The following is an 18,993-nucleotide window of genomic DNA, read 5'->3' on the forward strand; positions in this document are numbered from 1 at the left end:
ATTGTGGGTGGCTGGAGACCATCTGCCCTGTGAAGGGAGGACAGAGACCGTGCACCTACTGTGCGCCACCACGGCTCCCAATCCACCTGACCACCTGGTCAGTGGGGCTTACTTCGCCCGCTTCTCAGAGGAGGACACAAAGGCCCAGAGTGGTGAAGGGTCAAAGTCACCAGCTGCTCAGAGGGAGACTGGCCCCTCTGGCCGCAGACCCAACCTCTGCCCCTGGAGCTGTTTACCTGCTGGTTATTAGCAGTAGGTGACACCCCTGCAAGTGGCACCACCCAAGGAGCCCCAGTGTAGGAAACAAGCCGCCCTGTTGGCCACGACTGGGGGTGGGGTTCCAGGTCCTCCCCTCAACAGCCTGGGCCTCAGTTTCCTCATCCATAAAACAAGGGGATGGAATAAGATGAGGGCCATACGAGGCTCCAGCCCCTTCTCTCCCCGCCCCTCCCCCAGCCCTGGCCCCGCCAGGACTGGTGAAGTTCCTGGTCTCTGCTCACCCTGAGCCAGGTTGTTCCCGCCTGAATCACGGAGAAGGGAAGGGCCATTTGTTAGGCCTGAACATGTGCCCGTGTTGAGCTCGACCCCAGCACAATTACTGACAGTCAATCTGTGAGGCCACTGTTAGCAACTCCATTTTACAGATGAGGAAACTGAGGCTCAGAGAAGGGAACTGCCTTGCTCAGAGCCACCCGGCAAGGCTGTGGCAGAGCCACCAAGTCAGACTCCAAACTGCTCTCCCGGTATCCACAGCCACACCTCCCCAAACTCGTCCATCCATCATCCACTTGTTCATCACTGCATGCACCCCACAGGTCTCCCAAGCATCCGTCAGGGGCTGGGCTTGTGCTACCCAGGGTGGGCGGTGGTGAATGAATCAGCACATTCTTCCTGCCCTTGAGAAGTGCAGGCTCCGCTGGCAAAGCCCATCGCTCAAGTTAACAAACCACTCAGCAGTGATAAAAACAGAGGGAACTTGAGGGTGGTTTGGGGGAACAGGGCAGTGGAGTCAGGAGCAGCTTCCTATAGGAAACGACATCTCAGCGAGACCTCAAAGCCAAGAGGGGGAGTGGGTGACAGAGAGAAGAGAAGGTTGTCCAGGCAAAGGGACCAGCCCGAACTCGGGCTGGGAGGCGAGAGAGTTCCCAGCATCAGCACCGCCCACTCCAGCCCAGCCCCACCCCCCACCCCCCACCCCTGCACCGAGCAACAGGGCCTCAGGCGCCTGACTTTGATTCCACTTGGGCCAAAAGGAGAAGAGAAAAAAATAACAACCCAACCCTCCCTCTTCCCGCCTGGTGCCTGGGAAATCTAATAAAACTGCCAGCTCCTCTCAAGGCCAGATAAAAGGAGAAGGCACCATTTCTATCTGTAATTACATCTGACTCACAAAATGGTCCCAAAAGGGGAGTGGGACCCCGAGAGAGGCCCCCAGTGGGGGAGGGGCTGGGGCCCGGCATCCCTGGCTGAGCCAGGGCCCAGATGCTACTCAGAGCCACCAATTTCTTAGCCCGCCAAAACAGAGGTGAAAGATTTGGACGCTGACAGGCCGTAATGGCAGTCACCCTGCTCTGGGCCACACTCCCGCCCACCTGCAACTGATGCGGAGCCCGCAGCTCTGCTCTCCCCGAAAGGTAGGTCACCCACTCGCTCCCCTCCTCCCTCGCAACAGCTGTTTCTCTAGTCAAGCGTACACCTGTTAATCTTTTTCTAATGGACCATCCATCACTCCTGCAAGCATTTTTCTGAGAGAGACAGCAAGTGGGAGAGAGAGACTGACAAATACAGACACAGTGAGTGAGACCAAAGGGGGAGGTATGTGGAGAGGGACAGGGCAGCCACGAGAGAGATGGACAAAGAGAGACTCGAAAGAGAGGTGGACCGATAGACAAATATAGACCCAGGGAGTGAGAAGCAAATGCAGGGTGTGGAGAGACAAGACAGAGAGAAAAAAACAGAGATAAACACATAATGAAGGACCAAGATCATGACACTGTGAGTCAGAGACAGAGCCAGAAAGTGAGAGAGAGCAGGCAGACAGACAGACAGACAGGCAGAGACTGCAGAGAGGTGGCTGGAGATGGCAAAGACCCACCCCATGGAAGAGGAGGTGCCGAAGGGCAGAAAAACCAGGTTAAGCCAGAGGCAGGAGGATAGAGGGCCGATGAGGAGGGGCTGCAACCTGAAGGTGAGGCCAGAGCAGAAGGAGACGGGGCAGGGGCGGGGCCAGCTCATCCCTGCTGGATGCCAGGCTTGGGAGGCCCAGCTGCCCAGCCTCTGGTCATTTCTGCAGGGCCAGATAAGGGCCCAGCTGGGCAGGGGTCTCTAAGCTGCCCCCAGGAACCCCTTGAGCCCAACATCATCCTCTTGATAACAAGGGAAGCTGGTGTTGAAACACCTCCCATGTGCCAGGCGGTGCTAAGCACTTTCCACGGATTATCCCGTCTAAGCTCAAACATTACCCTATAGTATCCCCATTTTACAGCCAGGAAACCTGAGGCTCAGAGAGAAGTGACTGTCCCTGGCCACAGCCAGGCAGTGGTAAAATCCGATCTCAAACCCAGGTCTCCTCCCTCTGGCCCGCCCCACCTCCCCGTGGCCCAGGTGCCTTCACCTGCACTACTTTTCTGACTTCAGGCTCCAGTTCAGCATGGACATGTCACTGCCCTGCTTATAAGCCTTCCATGGCTCCCCACTGCCCTAAGGATAAAGCCAGTCTCAAGACCCTTCATGGATTGACAGCCCCTGGCCTCTTGGGCTGTCTGCCCTGCCCCATGTGCACATCCTCCTTGAGGGCTCAGGGTCTTTCGTAGGAATGCCCATGCCCCCCACAAGCAGGCCCTGCACAGAGCTTGGCCAAACAATGGCTGCCACTCGGAGCTGCTTTAAAGAGAGTATTTTTAAAATTCTCCCTCCCCCTCACTTTTTCCTTAATTAATAATTTTTTGAGGCTCCAGAGGGCAGCTGGTAAACTTACCCCAAGGGTGGTGGTGTAAGGCTCCAACAAAAGATTCACAAATCTTTCCTAACGAGTGGGCACCTACTATGCGCCAGGCTTCTTAATGCATCGAACCCTCCCAGCTACTCTGGGAGGAGGGGGTCCGTGGGCCCATTTCCAGATGGGGGACACTGGCCGAAGGAGGCCAAGTGACTTGCCCAAGGCCACCCTACCAGTCGACAGCAGAACCAGGGATGGAGCCCAGACCTGGGGCGGCGGATTGCAGCTCTCTGGCGGTGGTCTTCAGAGTGCGGCCGGGGTTGGGGGGCGGAGGGGGGGTGTTAATACCTGCCTTGAGGATGGTTGTGAGGACTCAATACACCAGGCTGGCTCGGGGCCTGGCGCTTAGTAGGTGCCAGGGAGCCGATCCCTATGATGGAAAGGGCACGAAGTTAGGGCACCTGCTCGTGGATGACGAGGCCAGGGAGGATCCTTTGAAGGGGCAGAGAGTGCCTACTGAGGGCAACCCAGTGGGGGGACCAAGAGGGGTCCTATGGTGCCAGAGAGAAGAGGCTCCCCCATCTGGAGGCTAGAAAGTTTGCCCAAAAGGACGTGGCAGAAGGAGTGAGGGGGGGACAGGCCAGGCAGGAAGACCCAGAGGAGGCTTGGGCAGGGACCATAGCCTGGCCTGAGGCTGGGGCTGCAGAGAGAGGGAGAAGCTGGACCCAGAGGATGGAGCCACCCTGGCCACCGTGTTTTGCCGTGGAGGGATGGCTGAGAAGGCAGGAACCAGTAGTACACTGGCAAAGGGGCCTCTGAAAAATAGCCCTGATTTGCAGCGTATGTCAATTTCCATAGTGTAAATACTCCCACCATGGCCAATTTCAAGCTACCAACTGTTTATAACGGTGGGCTTGCAAAATCCTTGAGTATGAGGAAATTGGCTCTTGCGAGCTGGTTCCACAAGCCACTGGCAGGGGTGGTGCTCAGGGCCTGGTGCTGCCCCACCCAGAAGCTAGAGCCAGCACCCCAACAGCGCAGGCTCCCTGTGGGGCCTTCCCCGGGGATACTGGGCCAGGCAAAGGCCAGAAGGCTGGACCCTAGGCGAGGGAGGCCAGAAGGCTGGACCCTAGGCGAGGGGGTCCAGCCTGCCTGTCTCACCAGCTTTACCCTGCAGAAAGCCTCCCCAGCCCTCCCCAGAGACACTTAGTTAAGCCGGAATAACTGGCAAACAGGCAGCTCCGAGCGGAGCGTGGCGGCAGCCCCAGGGGCCGCATTTAAGTAAATTGAATGAAGCCTGTGCCTGGTGAGCGAATGAAGACGGAAATGAGAGTGTGGCCCACCACGGGGCACAGAGGGGTGGGTGGGGGGGCCTGCAGAAAGAGGGCCACGGGGAAGCCAAGGAGGCGTCGAAACCCTAAACTCTGCGGTGGTGTCAGTCTTGCCACACAAAGATGTGGGTTCAAATTCGGCCCCTGACTGGCTATGGGACCTTGGGCCAGTGACATCCCCTCCCTGGGCCTCAGGGTCACCAACTGCCAGATGGAGTGCCTCATAGGAAAGGGGTGCAGGTTAAGGGAGGGGCCCCACCTAGCAGCTGGGGGACAGTGGGAGCCAGAAAATGATGTTTTTCCAAATGGATCCAGGGCTGGACTTGTCCAGGCTGTCACCTGGGGTGCGACCTATGGATTGGGGACATCTGTGCGAACCCCCCAGAGCCCTCCATCCTGTGTCCCCACAAATACCCTCTTGTACACATCCTCCCTGTGCTCCTGCCACTTCCCAGAAGCCATGCCCTCCTCCATGTGCTATCCCCCCTTGGGGACCCTTTCTCTGAACTCAGCTCACCTGTGAACCCCCAGCAGTACCCCCGATGGCCTAGGGGGCCTGGGACACACCAATCAACGCAGCCAACACCCTCCCTGCGCCCCACGCACCCAGAGCTGAAGACAGAAGAAACCACAGGTTTGGCCAAGAAGGGAGATGGGGGACAGCCTTTGCGGGGCAACCCTGGGGCCCCTCAGTGCACAATACTATTGCACAATCAGTAGTAAGTGGGGGGCGTGAGGGGCAGGAGGGCGTCCCACCTGCGGAAGGTATCAGTATGTCGCAGGTGGAGCACGAAGGGCCTTGAATGTCAGTGGAAAGGTCTGCATTTTGTGCCAAGGTCAGCGGGGGCTCTGGAAGTTTGGGGGCAGGGGCGCTCCCAGCCTCTGGAAAGACCACTCCAGCCGTTTTGGAGAGAAGAGGCAGGAGGGCCACATGGAGAGGTGACAAATGGAAGTTAGGACTCTGCAGGGACTGGCGGGGCATGGGTTGTGGGGGACCTGGTGTCCACGCTGAGAGGCTCAGAGGGAAAGGAACCACATCCCCCTGTTCACACCCCAAGGGGCCATTCGGTCACTCGTTCACCCTGAGCTCCGCCCCCTCTGTGCCTGGCCCTGGGCTGGGCACTGAGGTCACGTGGCTGAAGGGGACCCAGGTCAGGGGAAGACAGACAGACAGCGGGTGTTCGACAGGCCCGGGCTCACCCGTGCCAGGCCCCCCCGGGCCCCGCCCCCCGACACTCGCCTGCTGGTGGTGCTCAATGCCCATGCTGACGGTGTTGACCAGGATGGCCATCATGATGCCCCTGTTGAAGTACTTGCTCTCCACGATGCCCCGCAGCTTGGCTCGCGTCTCCCGCCACATGTCTCCGCACAGCCAGGCAGCCCCGTCCGCCTGCCCCTCCTCGTCCTCGTTCTCCAGCTCCGAGGAGGCCCCGTCCTCACTGCTCCGGGCCCTGTGCCCGCCGGCCTCGTCCTCGCCGCCGCCCGAGCCCCCGGAGCCCGAGCCCTCCTGGCCCGAGTTGCTGCTGCCCAGGCCCGAGGGCCGCCGGCCCGCCTCGTGCAGGCAGCGGGGGCAGCTGGCGGGGTCGGAGGCCAGAATGGCAGAGATGGGCTGCACCAGCGTGTGGAGCGTCGAGTCCGGGGGGCTGTGTCGGGGGCACAGCTCTGGAAAATAAGCCGAGGGCGGGGTTGGTGCCTCGGGTCCCGCAGGAGGCGGCCCCTGCGTGCACTAGGCCCGGCCCAACCTGGGTTACCACTCGCATGTGCCCACAGGGTCTGCCTGGAACCCGCCAGCCCCGCCTGGAGGCCAAGTGGCTCGTGGTTCCTGGGGAAGCAGCTTCACCCTCTGGGCTTCGTTGGCCCCCGAGGAAAAGCGGGGACCGGAAGCACCCACACACCGGGGCCATGGGGCGGATTCTGTTGGTTAATACACGGGATGAGCCCAGAGCGGTGTCCTCGCCCTGTCACTTCCTGCCCCGTGGCCCCAGGTTGGTCACCGAAAGACCCTCCAGGAACCCCAGCCCCTCCCCACCGTCCTGCTTCATGACATCATGGAGCTTGGAAAACAGCTGAAAAGGCCATTGTGGAGGGGAGACACCCCTCAGAGGAAGCCAAGGTGGCCTCGGCGTTCCTCAGTTCTCCTGCCCGCGTGGGGGGCCTATCACCAGGGAGGAAGGGGGCAGGAGCCCCGGGCAGGGGCAAGCCCTTGCTCTAGAAGCACCACCCCCTACGACTTCCCCACCCCCCGCCGCCCCCCCTCCTGCACAGCTGAGTCAGGGTTAACCCTGGGAGGGGCAGGAGCTGTCATCCCCCGAGCTGCCCAGGGAGAGTGCGAGAAGCTGGGCCGGTCTTGGACCCACACGTTCTGTGATCTGTGAACCATTTCAAAGAGGTGTCAGAGAGGCTCTTTCTGGATAGTTCGGTTCCTTCTTTATATTTGTCTGTGTTTTCCTACAATACACAGGTTTGGCTTGCGTAGCAAAAAATAAATAAATAACGTTAAAGGGAAAGAAAAACCTGTAATGTCTACCGTTCATTTCCACACTTGCTTCCAAACACCTCCCTATGTCAGGACACGGCTCTCTGACTCATTCACCCTCTAGACCAGTGGGGCGGCCAGAAGCCCAAGGGTGGGCCACCTCAGTGCTGGCGGTCACGGCAAAGCCCTTCCCAGCCCAACTGTACATGGGGCTGGGCCCCCTGACACTTGTTTCCCAAGGAAGGGAGATGGGGGAGGCACGAAGGCCCAGGACAGGGGGCACGGCCTCCCTCCAGAAGCCTGTCCAGGGCTTCTCTCCACGAGGTTTCCATGGAGAGGGCGATGGGCGGCAGCAGGAAGCCCTGAGCTGTAAACAGCCCTCCCCACGTCATCCAGGAACACGGGGTGCCAGCCTTGCCCGACCCCAGCTCCCCTGTCCACGTGCTGGGCCAGCCCATGGGCCACCTGGAGCCTCCTCCAAGACCACGCCTGGACGGCTGGCCCCCAGGGGCGGCTGGGCGGCAGCTCTGAGGATGAATTCTCCAGCTTGCCTCCGAGAACCTCAGGTGCCCAGAACATGAGACCTGCAGGGGCAGGGCCTGGGGGTGGCTGGCTCCCACGGCGCTCGGCCTCGTCCTCACTCCACGGCGGGGAGCCGGGCCGTCCACCGTCACAGCTGCGCCTACTCTGCGCTGATGCCGGCTGACTTCCTTGTGGGCACCGCCTGGGGGCAGGACTGGGCCTGGGGTGGAGCCCACCTCCTGTGGCCCTTTGCCTCCTCCTACGGGAGCGGTTCACGTCCCCCTAGAGCTGGGCTCAGCAGAGCCTGCAACTCTGACGTCCCCAATGCCGAGCTTTTGTCACTGACACACTGTGTGACCTTAAGTGACTCCCTTCATCCCTCTGGACGTTAGTTTTCCCATCTGAACACTGAGGCTAATATTACTCACTCTGTTCCCTTCGCAGGACTGTTTTCTAGAACAGATGAGAAAACGAATGGAAACCCCTTTTTAAGCCTACGCTGCTAACTCTCTGGAACCGTCTACAGTCGAGCAGGAGAAACGGCCCCAAGGCAGGAGCAGATCACAGTGTTCGTGTGTCCCCAGCACGCCCTGCCTCTCTCTGCAGGGCTGGCCGCGGCCCTCTCATTCCAGGTGCCCGACATCGCTGCTCAGGTGTGCTAGCAAGCAGGCAGGCGGCCACAGGAACCCATGGGGCATCAGCGGGGTGAGAATGGAGACAGGCTACAGTGGTGCAGGGATTTTATAGTTTCACAAGACTAAGGACAGACTATTGTTCATTCTTTCAAGTGTGGCTCCCAGGGCGGAGCCCAAGCCCCTGTGCACACGTGGGATCAGAAGAAAATCCCTCCAGGGCAGGGCTAGGTCCCCCAAGCGCAGGGCTAGCCCAGGCCAGGCACCAGCAGGTGGTCAGGAAAGGGGGGCAGGGAACCCGGGGGTGTGGATTGGAGCTGCCAGGGGAAGATCCGGGTTCTGAACTTGCTGGATACCTCTGCTTTTGCTGGGAAGACAGGGCACGTTTGCAAACAGTGCAGTTTCTGAGTCCCCAGCCAGAGGCACACGAGGCCTGCGTGGGGCACCCTGGAGGCCAGAGGAGGTAGGGCCACTTACTGTAGTGCCTGGGCTCCTTGACATGGGGCCCGGGCTTGGTGGAGCCGGGTGCCCCTGGGACCTGGCGCCGGCTCTGCAGGGCCTGGTAGAGGCCCAGGGCCCGGCGCTTGGCCTTGCGCAGGATGTGGCAGACGTACTGGAAGATCTCCTCGTAGCAGTCACCAGGCTCGGCGTAGCTGGCCACCGTGCTGGAGGACAGGTAACGCTGCCGCTGCTCCAGCATCAGTCGGTGCTCCCGCTGCTTGGTCTCCGAGAACTGGGTCGCTATGACAACGAGGCACAGGTTGATCATGAAGAAGGAGCCCACCTGTGACCAACGGGAGGAGAGGACAGGGACAGAGGGGACGGTGGGGTGAGAGGAGGTGGGAGCAGGGGCGGGAGGGTGGGAGAGGGAGACAGAGAAGGAGAAAGAGAGACGGGAGACGGCGATGGAGATGGAGAGAGGGCGATGGAGGTGGAGGGACGGAGGCAGGGCGAGAAGCAGAGGGATACAGAGGCCGAAAGGAAGACCGGAGGAGGGGCAGGGGCAGATCCCAGACATGGAACAGGGAAAGAGAAAGCCAGAGACAGGGGGGTACAGACAGACAAGAGCAAGGAGGGACACCAAGGGAGAGTGAGACAGGCTCAGAGAGGACAGAAACGGAGGGTGTGGGAGGCACAAAGTGACAGGGGCGGGTGGAGACAGGGAGAGAGGAGGGGAGGGCGGAGCGCCCAGAGAGACAGAGAGGCACGGGCACAGATAGGGACAGGAAAAGATCGCTCAGGCCTTGCTCTGGGAGGAGGCCGGGGCTCAGGACAGCGGTGGCCCAGGCAGCTCCCCAGGCCCCCCTGAGGCCTGCTTCCAAGCCCTCTCCCCTCAGGCCCCTAGGCCTTGGCCACGGCTGCCCTCCCACCTGGGACATCAGCGCTGAGGGCAGGGAGGGAGGCACAGCCCCCCTCAGGCTACCCAGGCCCTGAGTCCCACCCCAGCCCTGCCCTCACTGCGGCCTTGACTTTGGGCCTCCAGACAAGAAAAGGGAAGCTTCCCTCAGAAAGGGCTTAGTTGGGTGTCTTTATCCGGGCTCGGATGGGGTGGCGGGGAAAGGCTCCCCGGCTAGTGCTAGGAATTCTGCCACCTCGAGTCTCAGGGCCCAGCTCCAGGGGCCACCACAGGCAGAAGAGCCCCAGTTTCCAGAGGCAGCTCCTCCCAGGCACACGCTAAGCCTTGAACAGACTCTCGCCTGCCAGAGGGAGGGGGCAGCGTGTGTTTCACCCTCCTCCAGGCTGCCTGCCAGGAGGATCCTGTAGGCCGCAGCCCCGGCCGCTGATCCCCCTTCCTTCCTCTCCCCAACAGCATAGCTGGGGAGCTGGGGCTCAGGAGGGGGGTACGGGGGCAGGGGGGCTTCCTGGCCCAGAGGACTCTGGGAAAATCCCCTGCCTCTAAAGTAAGAAGATGCCTCACTCATTTGCTCTCTCCGCATTTCCTGGAGACCCGCTCGGCAGGCCTGTGTGAGGGGCACGGGCCCTGTCCGCTGGGAGCTCACACCTGGCAGCCTCTACCCAGCCTGCCTCTGTGGCTGCTGTCCCTGGGTAACTAGGCAGCTCCCCACCCCCTCTGGACCTCCATTTCCCCATCAAAAACATACGGCTCGGACGAGCTTAGGACCTCTGCAATCAGGAGGAGCCCTGGGGACCTGCGTGCAAAGGCTGAGGACCCCTCACCGGCTGTGTGGCCCAGGGCAGCCACCTCGCCTCTCTGGGGCTCAGAGTCCACACCTGGGAAACAACCAGGTGACCCTGCGTGGCCAGGGTTGTGAGGGTAAAAGAACGGCACGGTCACTCAGCCTCTGCTCGCTGGATGCTTCCCAGCACGTGGAAAACTCAGCATCCTCAGCCTCCTACCAGCACCCTTTCTCCTGTGACAGGGCCACCCGGGGCCCAATAATCGCAGCAATAATAGCAGCAGGGCACATTTATTGAGCATGTACTGTGTGCCAGGGGCTGTGCAGCCGCAGGCTCTGTCTCCTCTAACCCTTCCCAGGGCCCTTGAGGCAGGTGCCGTTACTGTTCCCCACTTCACTGTGAGCTCAGGGAGCTAAGGGTCCTGCCCAGGGTCATGCTGGGGGTTACCAACCCCGGACTCCACCCCTAAGTCCATCAGGAGAAGCAGATGAAGCGTCCTCCAGCCTCTCTCTGGAACTCAAGGCTCCTCTCGCAACCTCGGTGGTTCACAGTCCCCCCACTGCAGGATTTTGTCTGGCTTCAGGGTCTCTGTGAGGCGTCCCCTGCCCAGAAGGTTCTTCCCCCTCCAGCCTTTAAGGCTCAATTCTGGCATCACCTCCTCCAGGAAGCCTCTCACTTCCCCTATCCCTTCTCCAAGCCAGGTGAGAGGCCTCCTGTGGGCTCCCTCAGCCTCTTGGGCTTCCTTCTGTGGTGGCTCCTAAGATGCAGTCTGGTACCTGTCTGCTGTAGCCCATCTTCCCCCACAAGACTGTGAGCTCCCAGGGGGCAGGGAGGGCCTGACTCACTGCTCAGTACCCAGCACTCGGCTCAGGGCCTGGCGCAGAGCAGGCTTCCCTGAATGTGCTAGGGAATGAACAAGCCAGTGGATGGACAGCAATGCTGAACAAAGCCTGGGTCCCTCTCTTTCTATCTAGGGTGTCTCCTCATGGGTCCGAGGCCCCAGCACCCCCAGGAAGGCATGGAAGCTAAGCCAACAGTGGGGGTGTCTCAGGTCAGCTTGTCCTGAGCCCCCAGGTCAAAGTCCCAGCAGCCCAGGATGGGGTGCTGCCCCGGAGTCCCAAGCGTGCTCTCTCCCACCGCCAGGAAGCCAGAAAACCCAGCCCTGCAGCAGCAGGGAGCCAGCAGCGACTCTCCCAGGAGTGAATCACCTTGACATCTGGGGACCATGCTGTGGCTGAAGCCGCAGTCAGGCATGACAAGGTGGACGAGCTCTGGGGAGACTGCAGGGGAAGGTGGGAGGGGCCGGCCAGACAGGGGGCCCTCTCTGGGAGCGGAGAGAGCACCCCTTCATCTCCAGGTCTCCCCCACAAGACAGAGCTGCCCGAGAGCTGGGAGTCCCTCCGAGAATTTCAGGGAGTTCTACCAGCTCACAACCAGGCTCAGCCTCCCCTCCACACCCTGCCCGGGAAGCAGCCCTGGGCTTCCGTTTCACAGCATCTCATCTTCCCGCCCCAGGAAACGAGGGAGGTGCTGGAGCCCTTGGGGAGCTTCCATCCTGAGGCTGCATCCCTGCTATGGTCATAAAAGAATGTATTCCCAGAGACTACGAGGCAGAGAAACACGCAGGAGCAGCGGGTGGACTTAAATGCCCAGAAATGAGAAATGAAGGCAATCGGAAGTGATGGATGCCTCCACAGCCACCCCCGACGAGCTCCCTCAATCACCTGCTGCTCGGCTGCATTTTAAAAACTGCCCCTCCTGCTCTCTCCCACTCAGCTCTCCGGGCTCTGAAGGGGCACCCTGGGGACTCCCAAAGACCCCCGCCCCCACTCTGGGGTCCCCTGGCCCATGGGTCCTTGAGCTTGCCCAGAGAGCCCCAGCTCCCCTGACACTTACTATGATAAGCAGGATAAAATAGATGAAGTTGTAGAAGGAGTGAGCATCCATCACGTAGTACATGATCTCCACCCAGCCTTCCAGAGTAATCACCTGCAGCCAGGACAGAGCAGAAGAGGAGAGAGAGAAGCTGAGACGGCTGAGCCTCCAGAAAGGCAGGCAGCAAAGGGAGTGCCCCAGACAGAAGCCCCACTGCGTGCCGGGACTCTCTACACATGTTCCCTCTCGTACTTCTCCCAAGGGCTCCACCAGGCAGCCATCCTCATCCCCAACATGCAAGTGAGGAAACTGAGGCTCAGAAGGTCAGGACACTTGCCCAATGCCACACAGCCAGGAAGGAGTGGACCAGGGACTTAACCTGGTCCCTCTCGCTCCAGAGCCCCCCACCTTCCAGTCTTCCACACCAAGGCAGGAGGACTGGAGGCAGGGGGCCCTGGGCTGCGGCTCCAGCTCCCCCCCCCGGGCCACTCTCTGAGCCTCGGCTGCTTCTTCACTGTGTGGGATTAACAGAGCCCACCTGGCAGCTCAGGTGAGCCCAGGAGGGGGGCTATGAGAAGCCTGGTGTGACTCTGTCCCCCATGCACTTTCCCAGAGAGGAAAGCAGAGGAGCCTTGGGGGAGACGAACGCTGGGCCCCCCCAGCACCACGGTCTTGTTCGCTTCTGGCAAATGCACAGAGCATTTGCCAGGTCACTGCCACCCACCCTCTCGGGGCCGAAGGGTCCCAAAACGCAGCTGCTGGGCTGTGATCACATCACACCTTGCAGCTCTGAATTCTGTGACCCTGCTGCTCCCCAGAGCAAAGCGTGCCAAGCAGACCCCTCAGCGCCTTCTCAGCCACCACCCCCTGCACCTGCCCCATCCTGCCTTCTGACGACAGCAGGAAGGCAACCTTGACTGAGCACTCACTGCACACTAGGCTCGGCTCGCACCATCTGGTTTATTCTTCTCAGCCACTCAAGTGGGGGGGGAGCTGTTATTACCCCCATTTTAGAGATAAGAAAACTGAGGCATAGAGGCATCAGGCAATACACCCGAGGGCCTACAGCCCTTTCTTCGAACCTCAGTTGCTCTGTCTGTGACATGGGCATGATAGTGCCTGTTGTGCCAGCAGAACAGGTAGATTTCAATGACTTGGGTGGCAAACCCCCAGCACAGAGCCCCGCCTGCCAGGTGAAGCTGCTCACCCCACCCCTCCCCACCCTCAGCCCCCAGCATGGCGGCCGGTGCCAGGCCCGAGGGCCCCACCTGGAAGATGACGATCCAGGCATAGCCGATGTTGTCAAAGTTGATGGCGCCCTTGTGGGGGTTGGCGCTCCCTGTGCGGCACACATTGTAGTAGCGGTTCCAGTTGACGCAGAGCCCACTGGCGTTGAGGTCCTGGCGCCCCGCCCCGAAGTCATAGATGTCGTCCTTGGACAGGCAGCACTCGCGGCCCTGCTCCTTGAGCGGGGGGATCTCGTGGCAGCCCATGATGCCGTTGTCCCCCGACAGGGAGCAGATGAAGGGCATCTCGTCGTCCTCCTCCGGCTGGTAGTAGGGGGGCAGGGCCACATCCCCTTGTCTGTCCACAGGTGATGGTGGGGAAAGAGGAGAAGGGGAGGGGTCACTGCCACACAGCATGGCAGGACTGGCCCAACATGCCACCATCGCCTCCAGGCCTTCGCACATGCTGTTCCCCCTGCCTGGGACACCCTTCCCCACCTCTGCCATGGTAACAAAAACTCCCACCTGCCCACTGTGGGCAGTTCCAGGGTCCCCCCACCCACCAAGAGGGAGCCTTCCCTGGGGGAGCCTCAGGGAAGACTGGGCCCTGCACTCACCCCCATTATTGCTCTTGGGGAAAATGCATGCAACTCCCCTGGGAGGCTGGAGCTCTTTTAGGGCAAGGACTGGGTCTCAGCATCCCTAGTACCCACACACTGTTTGGTCGGCGCAGAGTAGGTGCTCAATCTACAAATGCTAAATTTTACTGATGCGACAGATTAAGGTAAGAGACCTTCCTGCCCCACCCTCTCCCATCTATGTGACCTTGGGCTGGTCACTTCCCCTCTCTGGACCTCAATTTCTTCATCTGTAAAACAGAGATGACAATGCCTGCCCTGCCCATCCCGTAGAGCTAATCTATGATTCACTGCAATCCCAATCAAAATCCCAACATGTTTTTGTCTATGAAACCTGGCCAGGTGGTTCTAGGAGTTATATGAACGGGAGAATAGTCAATACAATTTTTTAAAAGAATAAAGATGAGTGGAGCGCAGCCCTACAGGAGAACAAAATACTCCACAAGTACGATTATTATTACAGTGTGGTATTGCAACAGGAACAGAAAGATTTGTGGAACACCACAGAGCACAGGGACAAACCCAGGTATAAAACAGAAATTAGTATATTATAGAGACACCTTTAGAGGTCCATGGAGAATGGAAGGACTAGTCAGTAAATGGTGTTAAGACATTTGCTATCCATTTGGAAAATAAAAAAGTTAGATCCTTACCTCACACCATAAACATGTCTTGAAGACATGGTATCAAAAGGAAAAAAGAATGTCTATTATCTCATCAGTAATTGTTTATATTGATTGCACACTGAAAATAATAATATTTTGGATATATTAGGTTAAGTAAAATATATCATAAAATTTAAAATAGTAAACTGGTGCATTAAAAAGCATAAATGCAACCAAAATAACCACAAAAACATTACAAGGAAATATGAAATATTTTTGTTAACTCAGGATAGGTAAGGCCTTCTTGTATAAGACACATAAAATCCAAAATCTATAAAGGAAAAGGTTGACAAGATTGATTATATACAAAATTTCTATGAGACAAACAATAGTATACAAAGTAGGCAAACTTTTTCCATAAAGGGCCAAATAGTAAGTATTTTTTTGCAGACCACATGGTCTCTGTCCCAGTCATGCAACTCCACCATTATAACATGAAAACAGTCATAAGAAACAAGTAAACAAGTGGGAATGGCTGTGTTCCAATAAAACTTTATTTACGAAAACAGGCCAGAGTTTGCCATCCCCTGGGATAAAGTATTTGCAATGTATAAAACAGATAAAAAATAACCACCTAAAGCATATTAAAATCTCCTATAACTCAATAAGAAAAAGAACCCACTTGGGGGGAAAGGACAAAAGAATGGAAAATTCACAGAAGAAATCAAAATGGCCAACATACAGGAAAAGATGCTCACCTCACTAATAACAGGAAAATACAAACAAAAATAACAGTGAGATCATTTTACATCCATCCAAACAGCAAACATTTCAGGGCTGATAATATTGAGTATGGGGTGAGTGCAAACATGCTAATACACTATTGGTGGGAGTGTAAGTTGACATGACCTTTTTAGAGGGCAATTTGGCAACAACATCCGTTAACAATTAACATGTGGACATCCAACCCAAATACATATGGTCCCCTGACAGTTTAATAAAGGCACTACTGCAATTCAGTGGAGAAAGGATGGACTTCTCCATCAGTGGTGCTGGGACAATCGGTCATCCATATAAAAAATGAATCTTGACCCCAACCACAGGTCGTACTAAAAATTATTTGAAATGGAATATAGACCTAAATGTGAAAGATAAAAACAAGAAAGCTTCTAAAAGAAAACACTGGAGGACAGTTGGTAACCTTGGGTTAGGAAAAGATTTCTTAAACTGGAAACAAAAAGCATACTAGGAAAATGATTGATATCTGGTCTTCATAACAACTGAGAGCTTCTGTTTATCAATCAAATGACACCATTAAGAGAGTGAAAACAGAAAAAGAACAAAAAGAAAAAAGAAAAAATTTTTAAAAAGAAAAGAAAAAACAAAAAATATAAAGGAACAAAAAAATTTTTAAAGAAATAAAAAACAATAAAAAATATTTTAAAAAGGAAAAACAGAGTGAAAACAGAAGAAAAACAAAAAGGAAAAAAATTTTAAAGACAATAAAAGAAAAACAAAAAATATACAAAAGAACAAAAAGAACTTTTTATTTAAAAAGAAATAAAAAACAAAAAGGAAAAAAAAATTTTAAAGAAAAAGAACAAAATTTAAAATATTAAAAAAAAGAGAGAGAGTGAAAACAGAAAACTTAGACTGGAATCAAATATTTGCAATATATATATATCCACCAAAGGACTCAAATCCAGAATATAAAGGTCCGCTACAAATTTATAAGAAAAAGAAAGGCAATCCAATTTTAACATGGCAAAAGACCATACAAACACTTCACAAGAAGATACACCAATGGCTGATAAACACACGGAAAGGTGCTTATCACCACTAGCCATCAGGCAAATTCAAATTAAAACCACAATAAGGCACCATTGCACTCTCACTAGAATAGTAAAAATTAAAGGACTGACAATTCCAAATGTTGCTAAAGGATGTAGGGCAACTGGAACTCTTAGACTTTGCTAGCAAACATTTAGTGCAACCATCCTGGAAAACAGTTTGGCAAAACCTACTAAAGCCAATAAACATATGCACTCCCTTAACCCAGCAATTCCACCCCTGAGAATTTACCCAAGAGAAGGAATGGCCATATCCACCCAAAGACTTGGACAAGAATATTCATGAGCCATAGAGCCAAAGAACCAGAAACCACCCAGATCAACAGGAGAATGGAAAAACACATAGTGGTATATTCACTCAGCAGAATCCTCACAGCAGTGAAAAAGAAGGAGGAACTTCTCTGGTGGTCCAGTGGGTAAGACTCCACGCTCCCAAAACATGGGGCCGGGTTCGACCCCTGGTCAAGGAACTAGATCCTGCATGCATGCTGTAACTAAGAGTCTGCACGCCACAACAAAGATCCCCCGTGCCACAACTAAGACCCGGTGCAGCCAAAATAAATAAATAAATAAATATTTTTTAAAAAAAATAAGTAATCTAGAGATGATTTTTTTTAAAAAATGAAAAAGGAAATACACAAGCAACAACTTGGATGAACCTCACAGACACTGAGACAAAAATGCAGACACAAAAGGTAACGGCCTATATGATTCCATCTAAAGAAACCTCAGAAACAGGCAAAGGGAATCTATGGTGATAGAGATCAGAATAGTGGCTACTTTGGGGTGAGGGGGAAGGTGACTGGGAAAGGGCAGGAGGGAGCCTTGCTGGGGACAGTAAGTTTCTTAGGGTAGATTTACAGTGATGTACAACCCAGGTAAAACCTCATTGAGCACTTAATAGCTGTGCCTGCTACTGAGTGTAATTTATACCTTAACCAAAAAAAGTATTTTAAAAAAATGGACACAGGGGCATACCTCGTTTTTTTTGAGCTTTGCTTTATTGCGCATCTTACAAATTGAAGGTTTGTGGGAACCCTGTATCGAGCACATCTATCGGCGCCATTTTTCCAACAGCATTTGCTCACTTTGTGTCTCTGTCACATTTTGATTATTCTTGTAATATTTCAAACTTTTGTTATTATTATATTTGTCATGGTGATCTGTGATCAGGGATCTTTGTTGTTACTATTACAACTCACTGAAGGCTCAGATGATGGCTAGCATTTTTTGGTAATAAAGTACTTTTTAATTGGGGTATGCTCTTTTTTTAATACTATTGCACAATCAGTAGACTACCGTATAGTGTAAACATAATATGCACTGAGAAACCAAAAACGTCGTATGACTCGCTTTATTGTGGTGGTCTGGAACCAAACCCACAATATCTGTGAGGAATGCCTTACATTTTGACTAGCAATTATGAGTCTAGCCATTGATCACAAAGAGCGCAAGCGTACACGATGCTCCCTGCAGGCTTGTATGTAAGAGCAAAAACTTGGAAACCACGCAAGGTCCATCAACAGAAGCTGGCTCGCCAGCTTCTTATTCATTCGTGGAATAAGAAACACTGATGAAAAACACACTCAAGACACGCTGCCAGAGCAATTCTCATTTTTAAAACCTGTCTGGGGTGTAAATAGTCGTGTGTATGCATTAATGCCTAGACAGAATCTGCAAGAAGGGACCAGATGCTTTGCAGAGGACACCAGACCAGGGCTCAGATTCCAGGCCCTGCCACTTCCTAGCTGTGTGACATCGTCCTGATTCTGTGCTCATCAAGAACACTCCAAATGACCATCTGGGGTCTCCTGAGGGGCTCACGTGCCTGGAAGGCTGCTTCGCGCACACTCCCTGGGGGCAGTCACGGGAGGCTTTAGAGTCAGGGGAACCCAGGTTCTAATTCTGTCTCTCACTTCGCCAAGCTGGGTGCCCTGGAGCAAGATTCTCCTCTCTCAGCCTCAGTTTCCTGGTCTCCACATGGGATCAAAAGTCAAGCATCACCTCCACGGCCCCTGTCACAGAGGAGCGCTTCATCCTTGCTAACCAAGTAAATAAACTGGTCTAGAGATACCCAGCAACGAAGAAAATAAACTCACAAGTGACATAATTTCAGACAGAGATAGTGCCAAGAAAATCAAGCAGGATAAGGCAATAGAGGGTCTGGGGGAGGGGGGTGGTGAGGGAAGGCCTCCAGGACGAGGCGACATCGGGGCTGAGCTGGGATAATGAGAAGGGGGCCATGTCGGAATGACCTAGAGAAAGATCCATATGGGACGGAGGGGCCTGGATGAGACCTGAACCCAAAGCTGAGAGCTCATACCTACCCGTCTCCATCTTTGAAGGCCAGATCAGGAGAAGCAGGGTCGACCTCTCCTGCTGCCCCAGGCCCTGACTCAGGGGCCACCTCTTCCAAATGACTGACACAGTGAGGGCACCCCTGCCCCCCACAGGGCTCTTACCCACAAGGGTGCCCCGTCCCTGATCTACCCAGGTACCCTACTGTTCACGCCCACAGTGGTGGTCGGGTCAGTCCCTTCCCCAGGCTTTCCCCTGGCTCTCCAGCTTAGCTCCATCCCCACAACCAACAGTCAGGCCAAGAGGGAGGCCCAGCCCACGCCTGTGCAGTGTCCCCAGGGGCAGGAACTGTCCCTCCTGCAGTCCTCGCTCCCCAGGGGCAGGAATTCCTTCTGCTGCGTCCTCGGCCCGAGCACGGGCTGGGCAAGAGCTGCCACTTGGATGAGTTTGTCGAGTGACAGGA

General features: G+C 55.3%; 1 protein-coding gene across 1 annotated transcript in view; it reads right to left on the bottom strand.

Moving 5' to 3' along the window:
- CACNA1I (calcium voltage-gated channel subunit alpha1 I) overlaps positions 1–18,993 on the bottom strand; it is a 104,443-nt gene that overhangs the window by 30,259 nt on the left and 55,191 nt on the right. Inside the window, exons 6-9 of the mRNA XM_061205491.1 lie at positions 13,182–13,497; positions 11,935–12,027; positions 8,377–8,683; positions 5,510–5,931 (exon numbers count right to left, since the gene is read on the bottom strand). Of these exons, the coding sequence (XP_061061474.1) occupies positions 5,510–5,931; positions 8,377–8,683; positions 11,935–12,027; positions 13,182–13,497 (1,138 nt within the window). The remainder of the gene's footprint in view (positions 1–5,509; positions 5,932–8,376; positions 8,684–11,934; positions 12,028–13,181; positions 13,498–18,993) is intronic.

Source organism: Eubalaena glacialis, chromosome 11 (genome assembly GCF_028564815.1).
Source record: "Eubalaena glacialis isolate mEubGla1 chromosome 11, mEubGla1.1.hap2.+ XY, whole genome shotgun sequence".
NCBI classification, from domain to species: domain Eukaryota; kingdom Metazoa; phylum Chordata; class Mammalia; order Artiodactyla; family Balaenidae; genus Eubalaena; species Eubalaena glacialis.